General features: G+C 40.1%; 1 protein-coding gene across 1 annotated transcript; it reads right to left on the bottom strand.

Moving 5' to 3' along the window:
• Positions 1-1,639: 1,639 nt before the first annotated feature.
• On the bottom strand, positions 1,640-18,283 carry LOC307135927 (uncharacterized protein). The gene is made up of 3 exons (XM_079832647.1): positions 18,219-18,283; positions 17,468-17,645; positions 1,640-3,772 (listed from the first exon to the last, which is right to left on the bottom strand). The coding sequence occupies exons 1-3, from the start codon at positions 18,243-18,245 to the stop codon at positions 2,694-2,696; spliced, it is 1,284 nt and encodes a 427-aa protein (XP_079688773.1). The 5' UTR covers positions 18,246-18,283; the 3' UTR covers positions 1,640-2,693.
• Between the last annotated feature and the right edge of the window lie 243 nt (positions 18,284-18,526).

The raw sequence follows: 18,526 nt of genomic DNA, 5'->3' as shown, positions 1-18,526 counted from the left end.
CTTTTATTAATTTAACTTTGAATATTAATTTACTTGTTTTACTTTCACAAATTATTTTATTTACTATTATTTAATATTTACTTAATTGTATTATCATGGGAAAAATGTGAACCGTTGTCCATCATTTGACAAAAGAAAAGAATGACAAAATGTCACGGCGCAATATAGATTTTTTTTCTTATCGTTTTAAATCATGAAGGCGAGACAGTGGATATCACGCAAAAACGCAATGTGTGCGAAAGTCGGTGAAAGTGAAAGTAAAATCTGACGAGCTTTCGGCGCATATTCTCACAGAGACAAGATTCATCTTCTTTAAAATATGCTTATAGGCCTATAACTGTCTTAATTTATATTCTTAATATTTCTCTTGTGGCCCATATTGTGAAACAAATTAGAAGAGAAGTATAGGCCCATTTCGTGTTAAACAAGTTGTTTTTTAAATAAAGCTGCTCTTACTTTCTGATAATATTATTGCAGTGTTATGACATATTATAGACTGATAATCATTTTAATTCTAGGCCTATAATTCCTTGTTTAATTGTGCAAAATGTATTTAAATAATGAGGAGTAATTAAGCTAATCTATCTATTCTTTTATTGTGCAGAGTATCGGTTATGCATTGATGCGTTATAAAATTAGTGCGGGGGCAATAAATGTAATATCAATTTAATAATAAAAGTAGGCCTACCCTAATAATAATGTTCATTTATATAGGCTACATTTTGTAAATGCTAAATGCTCTTGATATCGATAGCTGATGCATTTGATAGGCTATCTCTCTATTCTAGGTTTATACGCATATTATACGCATATTACACTCGTACAGTGTGAGCAGACAAGTCGCGCTCGATGATCGGGCCGCACAGTGTGAGCACATAAACCGTGAGCTTTGGCTTTACATTGCATGCGATCTACTCGTACAGTGTGAGTAGGTAACCTTGCTGAAATTGCACAGAAATCGCACAGTGTATGCCCAGCTTTAGGCCGAATCCCAAATCCCATTTGCAGATCCGAGCGCAGAAATCATCTTAAAACAGGGAACATGTGTGATTCATGAAACATTCACATGCTGCCAATTCCATCCTATGAATAATAATACATTGATAAATGTGGCAGCTGAAAACAATCGTCATTTAAATATCACACCCCTAAAAATTCACGTTTTAGAAGCCTCACCCCTAGAGTTTACGACACGGAGTAACGTCACCCGGCCAAGAAAATGAAGTAATCTCATGAAAAGAGAAATTGATCTTACTCCAAAAACACCCGTTAACCTTGTAATTGCAAACAATTACATTACTTTATATGTATATTAAATACTGGTAAATAAAACTAAACATTTACAAACATTAAACACTACAGCGCTATTTAATTTCCCCTCACTCCACAACAAATCCTTTAAATTAAACAGTTTTCAGAACAGTAGGCTACAATAAAAAAAAAATTAAAATATAAAATAAAATACTAAATAAATAAGTTAGTCATTCATTATAAACAATGACACGTCAAGCCAAAATTAATTTAAACGTTATTGGACTTGTCTCTCTTTTGGCAGTAATCCAATTTGGCAGTTTGCTATTGGATTCGAATATTTGGGCTCATAAAAAACGAATATTCGTTTATTGAATGACATTATTTTGAGAAAATGAGAGAGATTTTTTTTATTCATCAAGTTGTCGTCACCATTTCTGAACAAACTTATGATTAGGTAATATACACAACAAGCTTACGTTATATCTTAAGGTTTTCATTCAGTTCAAAACATTGAACAATATGTGTAAACAAAAAATATAGGCGTAAAGAACAAAAGCATTATAAGCTCAAGCAGCACAAGCAGAAAAAAAAAACACTAATAAAGCAGAGCGGGCCAGTTATCGTGCAGAACGTACATATACACTCGAGTCAGAATATGGTTATCATGTTTATATTGTTTCACATTATAATGTTGAGGAAAAACAATAATATCGTGTGGATGACGATATTCTCGGGTGAGAAAACAAGCCCCGCTGACAGACGTTGCAGAGACACAGATAACGGTGTTAAGTGAAGTTTCTTTTTCTTTCTTTAAGTTTTCTTTTCTTAAACCCTCGACAAAACGTAAAGGAAGCATTGGTCTCGAGATCATTTTGCTATCATATAAGTTATCTCGCTTTCACTCTGTGAACATCTGTGCTTACCTGCACTCATGAATGCAGGGATGGAGAGCAGTCCTCATTCGACTGGTGTTTGGATTTGATGTGATTTCTCAGACTCAGTTTCATTAATTCATCTTATCAAAAGTAACTCCATTTTGTAAGATCATTTTCAATGTTCATCCAAGTAATTCCAAACATCGTGAGGCAGACGACATTATGTGATCAAATACACTTAACTTATTAACACTCCACAGCGCCACCCAGTGGATTTAGTTACAACTGCAAGTTTTAGTGGGATTCATCATGGACTTAGTGCATATACAGCCAGCAAAGCAATTTAGTAAAATTCGAATAGTATTTTTATTTTTCGAATATTAATTACAGATTGAATATTCGAATAATCGAATATTCGTGCACACCCCTAATTGGTACATGCCACGTTTTGCGTGGAAAGGGCCGTACGCAGTTTTTTTTGTTGTACATTCATTTCATAAATGAGTTCCAAGGCGTTTCCAGTCTATGAAATTAATTCCACACTGATGATATACAAAACAGTTCTCATGCGTGAATACTCATGTGGTACTTAAGGGCTATTTTATACCCAAAACTTTCCCCACAGTGTCCACATGTAAACAGCTTCTCTACAGTGTGAACTCTCATGTGCCGGTTAAGGGTTCCTTTTCGGTGGAAACTTTTTCCACACTGTTGGCAGATGTAAGGTTTTTCTCCGGTGTGAACCCTTATGTGGTCTACAAAGTGCCGTTTTTCATTGAAACCCTTTCCACACTGAGGGCACATGTAGGGTTTCTCTCCAGAGTGAAGTCCCATGTGGACTTTAAGGTTTCCAATTTGAGTGAAACACTTTCCACACTGAGGGCAGGTGTAAGGCTTCTCTCCGGTGTGAATTTTTGTGTGTCGGTTAAGGCTTCCTTTCAGAGTGAAACTTATTCCACACTGTTGGCAGGTGTAAGGCTTCTCTCCAGTATGAATTCTCATGTGTCTGTTAAGATTTTCTTTTTCAGCAAAAGTCTTTCCACAGTGGGAGCAGGTGAAAGGCTTCTCTCCAGTGTGAACTCTCATGTGTCTGTTAAGTTTTTCTTTTTCAGCAAAAGACTTTCCGCAGTGAGAGCAGGTGTAAGGTTTCTCTCCAGTGTGAACTCTCATGTGTCTGGCAAGACTTTCTTTCAGAGTGAAACTTATTTCACACTGAGGGCAGGTGTAGTTCTCTCCATTGTGAGTTCTCATGTGCTTTTTAAAGCTTCCTTTTAGGTTGTATCTTTTTCCACACTGTTGGCAGGCGTAAGGCTTCTCTCCAGTGTGAATTCTCGTGTGTCTTTTAAGGCTTTCTTTCAGAGTGAAACTCTTTCCACATTGTTGGCAGGTGAAAGGCTTCTCTCCAGTGTGAATTCTCATGTGTCTTTTAAGGTATACTTTATAAGAGAAACTCTTTCCACACTGTTGGCAGGTGAAATCACTCCTAGTCCCCTTCTTTTTAGCCCTTTTTTGTGAGGAAGTCTTTCCAGTCTGTGAGCAACTAAAAGTTTTTCCTCCAGTTATGAAATCCTGAGGATTATTATATTGAATTTTCTTTTCCATTTCATTCAGTATTTTACTCTCCTCTTTCAGCACCGTCAGGTCTAAGGCGAAAAGAGACAAATGCAAATGAACAGCAGTTTAATGGCACAAAGCAACAGACAACAAAACATCAAGACATGTAAAGTATCAAAACCAACATACAACTAGAACCTATACATGGGGCGTCGGGGAGGGGGTTGCTCAAAAAGTTCAATCTGGATAAGAATTATCTGGATATGGAAATCCCACATTTTGTTTTCCAGGATCAGGTAATCCATTTTACTTTTGTGCTGGTTGTTTAAAGCAAAATTGGGATCACCTTGATCGAGATCTGATTTTTCAGATTTCCAAATCCGAATTACTAGTGCTCTAAATCGAATCACATTTCACTGTGTAGATTAGCCATGTAAAAAAAACCCTAAAAAAACAAGTAGAAGAGTCAATACAGAGCGCCTAAAGCAGGGGTGTCAAACCCAGTTCCTGGAGGGCCAACCCTGCAGAGTTTAGCTTCAACCCTAATTAAACACACCTGATTCAGTTTATCAAGTCTTCAAAATCATTAATGTAATTTTTCCAACACTGTGTCTACACTGGACATAAACGGTGTAGGTCGGCAAAAGATAATAGATCCCATTATAATCAGTGATGTTTTCTACTCTGGATACGGCACAACATGACAAATCCCCAACAGTAAACTGATGCTTCGTTCTATTTAAGACGTACTGACAAGAAGGCCAAATGCTTTGTCGCGTCCAGTGTAGACAGCCTTTAGCTGTTGTGGTGCGATGCAACGCATCAGTAGTCCCACAACGCATCATCTGACCCACAACAAATAAATAAAAACAAATATACATGCAACAAATAGTTAAAATAAGATGCAATTGTTAGAAACTACTCTTGACTGGTTCACCTCTGATGATTGCATCACTGTAATAAGGACTGAATGATAAAAAACAAACAAACAAACAAACAACAGTTGAATCAAATATATAATAGTTCAGGGCTCCAGACCATTTTTCCTGCCAATGCAACCAAAATTTTGTTAGCGGTTGCGCTAGTGCAACCACAAAGTTGCCCGACATCAAATGGAAAACTAAATGAAAGTGGAACAAAACTGCGCCACACATTTTTGGTTCATGGACCCTTTATCAGTTCGGATCAATAATAGACAGCGCAATGCCATGAGCCACTACCATAAGTCACAGGCCGATCTCGATCAAACAGCGCTGATGTGGAAACAAGGAGAAACATTGTGCGATAAACAAATAAGTTATAAAAGTTATAAGTTAGTGTTACTACATTCAATCCATGGTGAATGTTGCTGAAAGGCTTAAATTTCAGCAACATTCACCATGGATTGAATGTATTAACACTAACTGTAACCATGGTATTGTGGCAAAAGTAGTCAAACGCTTAAAAGTACTACACATCTGATGATTCCATGAGTCGAATGGTGTTGAAGTTGCAATCAATTTCTTCATGATGAGGAAGAAATGATGAGGAACTTGTGTGGCTAGGTAAGCACATCACCCGGGTGTTGATAGGACGCGAACACAGGTGAGACCAGGGGCCCGCACCAAATTATGGGTTACAGGATTAATTTAAAGTTGACAAAAACAAACCAACAAACCCAGGGCGTATTGTTTTTCTTTTGTGCATTATGTTTGGGGATGTGTTTAAGGTTATTGCTGTGTATTACTGTTTTTGCTATTTCCCTCCGTTTTCCAGGTGCTGATTGTAAACACTTGCACCCCATTTGCTGATTGTCATCTGGATTCCATTCATTGGTTCCTGCAAGAAGAGAGCCAGCAATAAAAGCAGCCAAAAGCCACACAGCAAGCAGAGAGACTTGGAGGTTTCCTCTCTTCTGCCCCAGACAATTTGATAACTGGTTTTCTTTTGGTGTAAATCAGTGGATATTGACTGTTAATTCAGTTGAAAGTATTCAAATCTTTCCACCAAGAAAGTGCTCTGGTATACCTTTGTGCTAACAGTTAAATTTGATAAATCTTTACTAATTTGAGTAATTTGGAAACCATGTTCAAGTTTACCTTTTCCTCCTGTTTCTCTGCACTGTAAACCGTAACACTAAAAATGTAAACAAATTAGTTTAAATCAACTTTTATGAGTATTTAACACTTTCTTTTTCTTTTGAGTTCACAATTGTTTTGAGTTTTATTAACGTTTTTATTTTTTTTATTTAGACAAACTTAAATTAAACTCAAACTGGGCTGGGATTTCTATTTCTTAGCATGCTTTGCCATGCCACTCAAAAGGGAGAGTAAATGCTAAAATTAAGTGTTATATAATTTTTTACGTCATTGCTGCACTCGCTGTCTAGCGCATAATGGTGCCGTAAATGGCGGCGGCCAAGCCATCCACCTTTTTTCACTCTCGATCACTTATCCCAGTTCCCTCTTTTCAGGCGACTGTAAAAGGTTCAGTGTAGTAAACGAGACGGTTATGAAGCACACACGCCTGCACACCAAAACACAGTCGAGAGCGCGACTTGCGTCATAGCCATGCTCTCTGTTTAACACATATCGGCGTCGTAAACGACGGCCAAGCCCTGCGCCTTTTTCACTCTCTACCACTTCTCTCAGTCCCCTATTCAGGCGACTGGAGAGGTTCACCATTACAGTAAACAAGCCTGTTATGAAGTATGCACGCCTGTACACAAAAAGCTGTATTAACGGCGATCCTAATAAACAAGTAAGAGTTCTTTCCTCTGTTATGACTGCAGCCAGTGTGTCCCCTACATAGGGTGTACCCCTGCATATAAGCACTGTGAATTCAGAGCTACAGAACCACTCAAAAGTCCCGCCGCTGACGGATTACCACCAAAGACTTCCTTTACATTCTCTCAATCCCCTCGGTTCAGTCGACTGGAGATGTAAATATTGCAATCAACTAGCCTATTGTCAAACAAGCTCGCCGGCACACCAACGCTGCTTTAACAACGACCTTACTAAAATACGTGCAGGCAGTGTGCCCACCATACAGTATGCACCCTTGCACAGAAGCACTGTTCTCACAGATTATCGCTCATGATAAACTTTTACAACTGTGCAATCCAAAGTGTACTGACTTATGGGCTGTTAGTTTGGTTCTCCAGCTGCACTACAGCTGAACAGCAAAGGATTCAGAGGGTGGTAAAAACTGCTGGCAAAATCATTGTGATTGTCCTCCCGGAGATTTCAACAGTGTACACCTCCCGCTGTCTACGTAGGACACACAACATCATGAGAGACAGGTTCCATCCAGCAAACAGCTTGTTCCGTCTGCTACCATCAGGGAGGAGGTACAGGTCTCTTCAAGCCCGCACCACCAGAATGGCTAATAGCCTTTATCCCCAGGTAGTCAGACTGCTGAATGAACACTGTTCCCCTCTAATTTAATCCATTTAGTATGCACACTATCCACCAATTGCAATACCTGAGAACTGGACTTTGCATCGCTGCAGTATACATATCCACACACACTTTTTCTTCATATTCCCCACTCTCGGTCTCCTGTATGTCAATTGCCCTGTTATGTTATGACATGTGTTACTGTTGATCTCTGGCACTTTATGAAAATGCACTATCGATTGATGCACTTATGTAAACTCATTGTACTAACAATGACAATAAATTATAGTATTATTATTATTATTATTATGTTGGTCCGCCCCCAAAAGACTTTTGTTCTCTCCCCACTGCCCGTTCTGGTTCCGGCCAGGGAGAAAAATGTTGTTCTGAATGTTTCATATGTAATGAATGTAAACAACGAGCCCCCTTTAATGCGCGCCCCCCCTGCATTCTGCTGCCATAAAGGCGAGTTCAATAAAAAACATGAACGTTCAACAAATGAGTTTTCTTTCTCTTCCGTACCACATAGAAGTCAGCGCCCTGCACAGTGTGCTGCCTTCCGACACTATAAAACCCCTGTGCGACCGGGCAGAGGCTTGGGAAGCCATCCCCGGTGTGTCACAGTGGGTTGTAAAAACAATTAAACGAGGCTACTCGCTCCAATTCTGGGCTCATCCTCAAAACCGAAGTAGAGAGCCTGTTGATGACAAAAGCGATAGAGGCAGTGCCTCCAGCTCAGAGCGAGTCAGGGTTTCACAGCCACTACTTCCTCGTTCCCAAAAAAAGATTGCGGCCTCAGGCCCATCTTAGATCTCAGACACCTGAACAAGGCCCTTGTCAAAAGGCCTTTCAGAATGCTGACATTAAAACAGATCATTGCGCAAATTCGCCCGATGAATTGGTTTTTCTCAGTGGATCTGAAAGATGCTTACTTCCATATCCAAATTACCCCTCGTCACAGACCGTTTTTGAGATTCGCATTCGACGGGAAGGCCTATCAGTACACAGTCCTGCCATTCGGCGTATATTTGGCCCCCGCACTTTCACGAAGTGTATGGATGCAGCTCTCTCCCCTCTGAGACAAATGGGAATGCGCATTCTGAACTACCTACGACTGGCTCATCCTGGCCCAGTCAGAGGAAGAACTGGAATCTCACAAATCTGTGCTACTCAGCCATCTAGAATGCCTGGGTCTCAGAATAAACACAGCCAAGAGCTCGTTGCTCCCCAAGCAGAGAATCTCCTTCCTGGGGACAATTTTAGACTCGGCCCAAATGACGGCGTGGCTATCGAACGAGCGCGCTCTGATTACACAGCAGCTCGCATACTCGTTCAAGACGGGAATCAACAAACCCCTGAGAATTTTTCAGAGAATGCTAGGCCTTATGGCATCAGCTTCTCCAGTACATCCGCTGGGTATGATGCACATGCGCCCCCTGTGGTACTGGCTGAAATAACGGGTCCCTCCCCAAGCATGGCATTCAGGCCAGCTGTGGATCAAAGTGGGCCGCGGCTGTATCAAAGCCCTGGGCCCATGGTTGATACGTGTTGAACTTGGGGACAGTTTCCAGACGAATGGTAGTCAGCACAGATGCCTCCAACACGGGTTCGGGCGCTCTGTGCGAGGGCTAACCAGCCTTCGGCTCATGGTCAAGCACAGAGTCACGGTTGCACATCAACTGCCTAGAAATGCTGGCAGTAGTGCTAGCCCTAGAGACTTTTCTCAGGCCAACATGTCCTAGTCCGTACGGACAGAAGTAATAGGGTTTTCCAGAAATAATAAAATATCATCAGCGAAAAGTGATAATTTATGTTGAATATTGGATTAATCTCTTATTCCCCGTATAAGAGGATTGGATCTAATCAGTTCAGCTAACGGTTCTATACTCAAAGCAAATAGAGAGGGTGAAAGAACCTCACCCTGCCTAGTACCGCGTCCCAGTGGGAAAAATGAAAGCTAGAGCTCCGTCTAATAGACGTCTCCATGCCCTTAAATGGTCAGTGTTCTGACTGGTGTTCAGCCAGGAACTATAACCCAGTGTCATGCGAGATGTCACAGATTCTCGTTTTTCTACAAGAGATGTTGGACTTCAACATCTCTTGTTGAGGATTGTAAGAGGATTGGATCTAATCAGTTCAGCTAACGGTTCTATACTCAAAGCAAATAGAGAGGGTGAAAGAACCTCACCATGCCTAGTACCGCGTCCCAGTGGGAAAAATTTTGAACAGTGCCCATTGACCCTTACTCGTGACTTTGGATTCTTCTAGAAAGTTTGGACCCACTTTATAAACGTCTCATCAAAGCCCATGTGCATCAATGCCGGTTGTAGGAAGCCCCAATCCAGCATCCAAGCTGAGAAACATTGATGGGGTTTTCCTTTTCTGTGCCACTATTTGGAGGTTCAAAGCTCTTCGAACATTGTCGGTCCCCTGTCTACTGGCGATAAAGCCAGTCTGATCGGGTTTCACAAGTTTTCTCATATATTTTTGCATTCTGTTTGCAATGATGGCAGTCAGTATCTTTAAATCCACGCAGAGGAGACTGATGGGGCGTTAAGACGAGCACAAAGTAGGATCTTTACCATCTTTATAAATGACGCTAATAATCGCTTCAGACCATGACTGAGGAGGATTCCCCTCTGAGAGTGCATAATTATAAACTTTATCCAGAAGAGGCGTAAGCTCTCCTTCAAACATTTTATAGTATTATCCTGGGAGGCCATCCACTCCTGGAGATTTATTATTTTTAAGTTTTAAAATACTGTTTTTTTATTTCCTCTCTTGTAATTGGGCGTGTCAATATATCAGCTTCCTCCTCAGTCAATTTAATAAGACATATTGAGTTAAAAAAAATTATCTGTTTTTTTTCTTCCTTATTATGACAGCTCTCTTCCTTGTACAAATCATGGTAATAGGTGGCTAATGCCTTTGCCACATCCTTGGGTTGCGATAGCATTTCCCCAGAATTTGGGCACCTAATTCTATGGACAACTCTGCCTGATTGTGCTTTTCGCAACTGAAATGCTAACAATCTTCTTGCCCTGTTACCAAATTCATAATACTTTTAATTTTGTAAATCGAAGCTGCCCCTCTGCTTTATAGGTTAATAAATCATTTAATTTCTGCCTACTTTCTTTCAACCTATTAAAAGTGTCATTATCTTGTACTGTATGGTAATCTTTCTCTAACTGTTTAATTTTATTTTCCAATCCTAATTGTTCTGCAAGCCTCTCTCGCTTTAATCTTGATGATATTGCCATAATGTTTCCTCTCAGGACACATTTGGCTCCCTCCCATAACACTGATGGTTACGGTCTCATTGTCATTAAATTGAATATACTCTAATATCCCTTTCCTAATTTGTTGTTGAATCGCTTGGTTATTTAGAATAGATACATTTTCTCTCCAGTATTTAAAATTATTATTTGGACTCAACTTTAACATCAAAAAGACTGGCGCATGATCTGGTGATTGCTTCAATATTACATTGGGTCACTCTATAGGAATCTACACCTGTCATCAAAAACATATCTAATCTAGAGTGACTATCGTGTACATTTGAAAAAAAAAGTGAAATCTTTTTCCTTGGGATGCAGGCGGCGCCAAACATCTGTCAAACCCAACTCATCCATCAGTGCACAGAGAGTTAAAGATTTCCTAGTCCTTGGACCAAAGTCGGCAGGGAGTCTATCTACAGATGCTCTCAAAACACAGTTGAAATCTCCCCCTATAAGAACAGTCCCTTCAGCATTGTCTGCTATCGAGGATGCAATATTTTTAAAGAAAATTGGACAATCCTCATTTGGGGCGTATAAATTCACTAAAATTTTAGTACCCCCTATACACCCAATAACCATCAAAAATCTCCCCTCCTTATCAGTAAAGGTTTTCTCATGACAAAAAATACACTGACTTGCTAAAAAGGATAGCAACTCCCCTTTTCCTCCCACTTTGATCCGAGGAACTATATTGCTGATCTACCCACTCTCTTCTCAGCTTCATGTGCTCCTTATCAGAGAGATGCGTTTCCTGTAGCATTGCTATGGCACAGTTAAACTGTTTCAGTTGATTCAGCACTTTTTTCCTTTTAATTGGACTACCCAAGCCTTTAACATTATACGTAACACATATTAAACTATCCATCTGTTATTCTGTTGTATATTCAACAACTAGTTGAATCGCCAGCAGTCATATCACCCTGTAGCCCAAGACTGGTTTCCCACTGAAGCTAAGCAGGGCTGAGCCTGGTTAGTACCTGGATGGGAGACCAACTGGGAAAACTAGGTAGCTGCTGGTAGAGGTGTTAGTGAGGCCAGCAGGGGGTGCTCACCCTGTGGTCTGTGTGGGTCCTAACACCCCAGTATAGTGATCGGGACACTATACTGTAACAAGCACTGTCCTTCGGATGAGACGTTAAACCGAGGTCCTGACTCTCTGTGGTCATTAAAAATCCCAGGATGTCCATCGATAAAGAGTAGGGGTGTAACCCCGGCATCTTGGCGAAATTTGCCCATTGGCCCCTGTCCATCATGGCCTCCCAATCCTCCCCATATATATATATATATACGATTGGTATCATCACTCTGTCTCCTCTCCACCAATTAGCTGGTGTGTGGTGGGCGTACTGGCGCAATATGGCTGCCGTCGCATCATCCAGGTGGTGCTGCACATTGTGATGTAGAACCCCCTTCTATGTAAAGCGCTTTGAGTGCCTAGAAAAGCGCTATATAAATGTAACAAATTATTATTAATTATTATTATTACTACCTTTTCTTGAATCTCACAAACATCACTATAAGAGGAGTCATTACTAAAAATTACAACGTGGCCCATCAAAAGTCTCAGGACAAAAAAAACATTTACAAATGAACACATAAATAACAAGTTGAACAATGTAGGCTTCCACATGCCCGACTGGATCAAAACGTTAATCTTTTAAGTCAAACCTGAATGACCCAGTCCCTGATGTATCTTGGACGGAGGTTGGTGACTGGTCCTCCGCAAAAAACAACAACAAAAAAAACACGCCATGTGTGGTATCGCTGTTGCTCCCAGAGCGCTTCGTTAGCGACTTGGCTGTGGATAGGTGGTTCTCCACTTAGTGGTTCTCGCGTTTCGTCCATATTGAAAATCTGCACTTTTTTTCCTCCTTACTTTACTAGATTAATTAGATAGATATACTCGGCAGAGATATAAATTAGTTATCCTTGTTGAAGAAGGCTTTGATTTCAGCGTTGGTAAGAGTCGCTGGTCCTCCGATAGGTCTCCTTCCCGCTGTATTCCACCCTTCTTGGCACAGCTCCATCTCCAGTCGCTCCCTCTCATCCACTCGGGCGTGCACCCCCAACTTCTCAAGAGCAGGCACAGCGTCTGCCAATGTCGGGTAGGTCTTCACGCCATCCTCCATAAAAACTCTCAGCTGTGCCGGAAAAACACACTTTGCCCTTGTGTTCTTCATCTTTAGCTGCTTAACTGTATCACGCACCAGCGCCCTTTTCTTATGCAGCTCGGGAGAGAAGTAATGATCAAAGTAGATATGTTTTCCTTCATACATGACTTTTTTCTGCTCCCAGGCCTGTCTCAGAAACCACCAGCGAGCGAGGAGCAGCTTCAGAGTTTTTGGGCTTAGCAGTAAGCGCCCTGTGTGCCCTTTCAATTACGATGTTAAGATCAGGGGGAAGCTGAAGAACAGAATTAAGCAAATCATGTACAAACCGCTTAACATCTCTTCCCTCGCACCCTTCAGGCACTTTATAAATTCTCAGATTATTTCGCCAAAGACGATTTTGCATGTCTTCACATCATGCATTCAAATCCATCTCTCGATGCAGTAAGTAGCGAAGGGCCCGCTCATGACGCCTGGCCATGTCTTCATTAGCACTGATACGGTCCTCCGCGGTTCTCTTTTGTAGTTCAATAAGCTCTCCTTTCAGTTCCCCAAACCAAGTCTCCAGCCGTATTAAAGATAGCTGAGTCTGAGTGTGTCCATCTTGGTTGTCTTTCCTCATCTTCTCGAGCTCTGCCAGAATTTTTGACTCTGAGTCCCGCATGTTAACATCCGATTGCACACTCTGTGCTTGCATCAGAGTTAGCTGTTTCAAGTTTTCGCCTTTTTCCTTAACTGAGTCCTGTTTAGATTGTCCTCTACCTCTAGTTGTCGACATGTCGAATTTGTTGATGGTCGCAGAGTATTATACTGGTTTTATTAGGAAATTATTAAACTTTTGGACGGAGCGATTCCCTCAAGCTGCTGTCAGCATGGTGTCACCCGGAAGTCCCAGTAGAGCACTTTTGAAGACGAATATAACAAAAAAGACTTTTTCATTTATCTCTACACATTAGTAGATATTGGGTTTACTGGAGAACCCACAGGGTCAAATTTGGCCGCTGTTAATTGCGGCTACCCAAAATGAACAATCAGATTTTTTTTGGTCAAATTTAACTTCAAAAGCCCAGAGTTCTGGCCCCTGCATAGAGACACCTCGTGGATGAATATTGAACTCACAAGTGCCAGAGTGGTAGTAACAAGATGGCTTGACCACATGCTGTTTTGTTGAGCTGGAAACCTACCCAAACAAAATCGTCTTCTCAGCAAACCAGCGGTTGGTAAAATGGTGTATTTTTTGTTAATCTATTTAGTATTAGCTTGCAGAATGCCTAGAAGTACGTTTTATATTCTTTTTGGATAAATTAGCGACTCTGAGCTAGTTCAAAAAACGATGGGCCAAAAATGACCCTTTGGTTCTTTGAGTGACTTTGATGGAGAATGGTGACAGGCCTGTATTTGGCTAAAGCCTTGAAATAAATTCATTTGTATAATATATTTTACTAAGTTACCTCAGTAGTACAGGGCCAGAGACTAATAAAGTAGTATATCTTTTCAGGCAGTATGGCCGCTCCCTTTTCAGGACAGGGAAAGCAACAGAGAAAGATCACTGTAAGACAAGTATTGGAGCAACTTGAAGCTGGTGGTGAATCTTCTGCCCAAGACAGTGACTCGTCCAGTGATGAAGATGTGCCGTTTGCCCACAGATGGAGCCAAATCGTGCCACAAAAATGTACAGTTGGCTAAAGAAAGGCTTTGAGTTGCCTGACGTTAACTTTCAAGGTGAACAGGTTGAGTCGTACCAGGATGCCACAACAAACACGCCACTAGCTTACTTTCAACGCTTTGTTTCCCTTGATATGTTGGAAAATATTGTTGAGCATACCAATCAACACAGTGTTCAAAAGCATGGGAAATGTGTAGACACTATAGTAAAGGAGATAGAACAAGTTCTAGGAAAGTATCTCAGGATGGGATTAGTTCAAATGTCTGAAGTACATCAGTACTGGGAAAGTGAAGTTCGTTATGGGCCTGTGGCAGACGAAATGAGTCGCAACCGATTCAACCTGCTACTCTCTGTCATCCACTTTAGCCGCGTTTCCACCGCAGGAACTTTCCCCAGGAACTAAGAACTTTGGGGTTGTACTGTGTTTCGACCGCAGGAACCGGGGTCTAAATGAAGTTCCAGGTAAATATTTCCCCCTCTGAACTAGGGGTGCACCGATCCGATATTAGGATCGGATATCGGCCGCGATACTGACAAAATAGCTGGATCGGGGATCGGAAAAATTAACAGATCCACAAGCCGATCCAGGTGTTTTTTTCCGTCGCAGCAGAACCGACGTCATTCGTCAGCTTCACGTGTGTCGCATGCTAGAAGAGACTCGGCTGTGTGGAGGAGATATTTCACGCTTGCCACGCGAACTAGTTCGCAATGTCTGCAAAGTAACTTAAATGTTTCGAGGGGAGGTGGTATTACTGCAAAGTCAGGGTTTTTCCTGCATTGAACATTTTTTGACGGCCGCCAAAGCCTAATTTGATGAGTTATTGTGATTTACGAGCGATGTAGAACAGATGCTGCGCTTGTGACTGAGTGACAGAGAGACCGATCAGAGAGCTCCTCCCCCGCGCACACTCTCTGGGTCTTCAAAATAATCAGCGTTAGCTCTCTCATATTTCACATATTAATCCAAATCAAAAGGTCGGAAGACCGAAACCATGTTGCACGTGACACATTCGGACAAATTTGTCCTTGAAATATCGCTGGTTGTGAATTGCGCTCAAAAAACATTGCCTCTTCTCTTACCAGCTGACATAAAGCATACTTTCAATAAACGGGAGACAAATTTTATTCAGTTATGAAGTGTTTTCTTTGTGTTGACATCTTTCGCGATGTTCTTACAGACGGGATTCACACACAACGTGTCTGCTAATGTCCGATTCGTGACCTGATGACTCATTTGAACAGAATCATTTTAACGACTGGTTAGAACAACTGATCTGTCCAACACTGAACTCATGAATCAGTTTATTAATTTACTCAGAACGCATCTGAAATGAGAACACAAGTGCTTACCCAATTAAGCAAGAGTGGGTAGTAAGAATTATTTTTAATTATCGACAGTATTTCAGCTTATTTCTGTTGACAATGTGTAGTAAAATAAATAGGCCTAGCCTACAATCATTTAGACAGGAGTGAGGTGAAACCAGAACAAAGTTGTTATTAGCTAGCTGATCATTTTTTATTAAATTGCATATGGCAGAAAATTAAGACTATTTGTTAATTTGTAATGCTACTTTTTAATATTGATATGATTATATACCAAAACAATGATCTGTAGTGTAAAAAATGTTTGGTAACTGTCAGATTACTATTGTATGTTTGACTGTTTTTTGTTTCCACTGCTACATTTTATTTATTTAAAGAAGTTTGATTACATTCTATTTTAGATTTGAAAGCACAATTGTTTTTTAAATAAATAAGAATTCAACACTTTACATTCATCTGTTATTTTGTCTTAGTTATGTTTAGTTAGTAAAGTCTGGTGCCTTTAGTCTCTTCAAGGAAGGTATAAGGTGGAAGATATACAGTTTATTATTAATTCAACAATAGTATCGGATCGGTATCGGGTATCGACAGATACACAAAGCCCAGGCATCGGTATCGGTATCGGGACTGAAAAAGTCGGATCGGTGCACCCCTACTCTGAACGGCCCATCTCCCGAGGTAGTACTTTTTCAAAGCCCAGTAACTTTCAGGGGTGGGACTTGGCCGCTGAACATGCTGATTGGTTGAGCTAACGCAGCATTTTATTTCAACCGGTAAAAGTCTGTTGCAAGGTTCGTTCTGCGTTCAGTAAATATCAGTCTTGCTCTTTCTGTCCAGTGTCGCGCGTTCGTCTCAGCAATCTCACGTTCAATGTCCGTAATATCTGATAATAACATACATTCTCTTATTTTAAATCTAGATGTACGAGCTTTCAGAATACGCTTTAGTATCAGTGCTTGTCTTTTTTCCGCCGTTTTGTTAATAACCAAGTTATTAAACCAATACATAACCAGCAGAAGCAGTTCTGCTTGCATCTCCTCCATACTTGTTATTGTGGAAGACAGTGTCGCGCAAAAATGATTACTGTCCGTCGCTGACTGGGAGGAACAGTCGTGCGCAGTGCTACATCCCCAGACAAATTTGCCTAATCTGTACGGTACTTCAGACCGCAGTGGAAACGCAGACAGTAGCAGGTCTGGGGGGAAAAAAAGTTAACCGGGTAATTTCGGTGGAAACGCGGCTTTTGTAGAAAATGGAAATGGCCAGTGAAGAAGTAAAAAAGGATCGACTTTGGAAACTGAGACCATTTTTGGATTCTTTTCGGAGACAATGTCTGACTATAGCTCCTCGCCAAAAACAGTCCATCGATGAGATGATGGTGCCGTACAAAAGGAAATTTGGGGGAAAAAAACATTGTTAAATGTAGCTGTGTGGTTGACTGATTATTTTCCTAAATTTAAAATAGTTTGCATTGACAGTGTTTGTTATTGTGATTCTTTGAAATGAGCCTAAAGCCTAAAGCCCAATGGGTCAAATTTGGCCTTAATCCTAAATTAGGGAATAATGGTTTAAAATTGAATAAGTGGATATTTTGGTGTTCAGTGAATTTATAGTAGTAATTTAATGCATAGCTCATAATTTTCCAAAGAAGAAAAGGGTTCTCCTTAACGTTACGCAAAATAATTGTTTTGTTTAGGCTACTTCTGTATTATTCTCAGTTTGATTATCTTTACAAAAATGAACCATGGTTTTACTACAAATAAAACCAAAAAACCATGGTTATTGTAGTTAAACCATGGTAACCACAAATTAACCATGGTTTTGCAACTCTAACCATAGTTTAGCCATGGTATTTGTGGTAAAACTGTGGTTATATAAATGGTAATCAATTAGCCAAAAAAAACATGGTTACTAAACTTTTACTATAATAAAACCATGATTATTTTCCGTAAGGGTATGTATATTCTCTATTTGAGATGGAGATTTTAATAAGGATCAAATGACTGAGTTCAGCTTTGAAAATGAAACCAACCTGTTTGTTCCTCTGTCTCTTCATGTTTCACTCTTAATGTTTCTTCAATCTTCACGTCTTCAATCTCCTCTTTAATAACCACCATCTTTATGTCTTCACTCTCCTCTTTAATGAACTCCATCTTTATAATAATGTCACATGGATCTGTTGCTTCACCTGGAGTTTTTCTGTGTTTGTCCTGTTTAAGATGGGAATAATAAATCCAATCTAAATCTCTGAGTGTTTCAATCAGCAGGGTGGAAAAAACATTCAAAACTAGCAAATACTCACAAATAAAAGAACACAAACTTGACATACTCTTAATATTTATGATCTACATTTAGTATTAATGAATTATATATTATTTAAATGATTACACATTAGTGAAAACATTAGCAGTTGGTTTGTTAAAATTGTCATGACACATGTTAGTGTTTGTTGTTCTGGTTATACAATGTTTGACCAGCACGAGTCGCGATTCGAATCACTGAATCATTTCGCAAAGTATTTTATTCAATTGACTCATTTTCTCCATCGCTACTCGCCAGTGACTGAACTCGTGTTTATGATTAACTGATTCACGATAAAGGGAAAGAAATGAGACGCAGCTTTTCTGTTACAAGGTGGGGATGAGATTTACTCACACAAAATAGCTTTCATTAAAGGTAGTTAAAGCATTACAGTGTTACATTCAATAATAAGTAAATAGTATGTAAATACACATTGTAAATCGACTTACTACAAATCAACAGATTACATTCTTAAAACAAACCTTATCTCCGAATCTCAACAGATGCATAAGCGCGGCGCAGCCTTATGACGTCACACCACCGCACCAAAATAAAAGTCCCGTTCACACACAGCTGTCTAAAATCACAGAAGTGCAGAAATGCATCTTTCTACTATTTTAACCAGATAATCCCCATATAAATTTTTTTTAATTGGGACAAATGTGATTTAAAAAAAAAAAACATGCTGAAAAGAGTGTATGAGTGTCGCGATTCGAATCTTTAAATTGGAAAATAGGTATAAAACGTGTATAAAATAAAATATAAAAAAATATACAGATCTTTCAAGAAT

This window comes from Gobio gobio (genome assembly GCF_949357685.1).
Source record: "Gobio gobio genome assembly, chromosome: 13".
Lineage (NCBI taxonomy): Eukaryota > Metazoa > Chordata > Actinopteri > Cypriniformes > Gobionidae > Gobio > Gobio gobio.
This window is presented reverse-complemented; position numbering and strand designations above follow the sequence as displayed.

Bases quoted from the DNA above. Each gene is read 5' to 3' on its own strand.
- LOC307135927 (XM_079832647.1), bottom strand. From the start codon at position 18,245: ATGCATCTGTTGAGATTCGGAGATAAG. The intron at 17,646-18,218 runs GTTTGTTTTAAG...CATCTTAAACAG, and splicing joins TGTTGAGATTCGGAGATAAG to GACAAACACAGAAAAACTCC. The intron at 3,773-17,467 runs GTTGGTTTCATT...TTTTCGCCTTAG, and splicing joins AGAGACAGAGGAACAAACAG to ACCTGACGGTGCTGAAAGAG.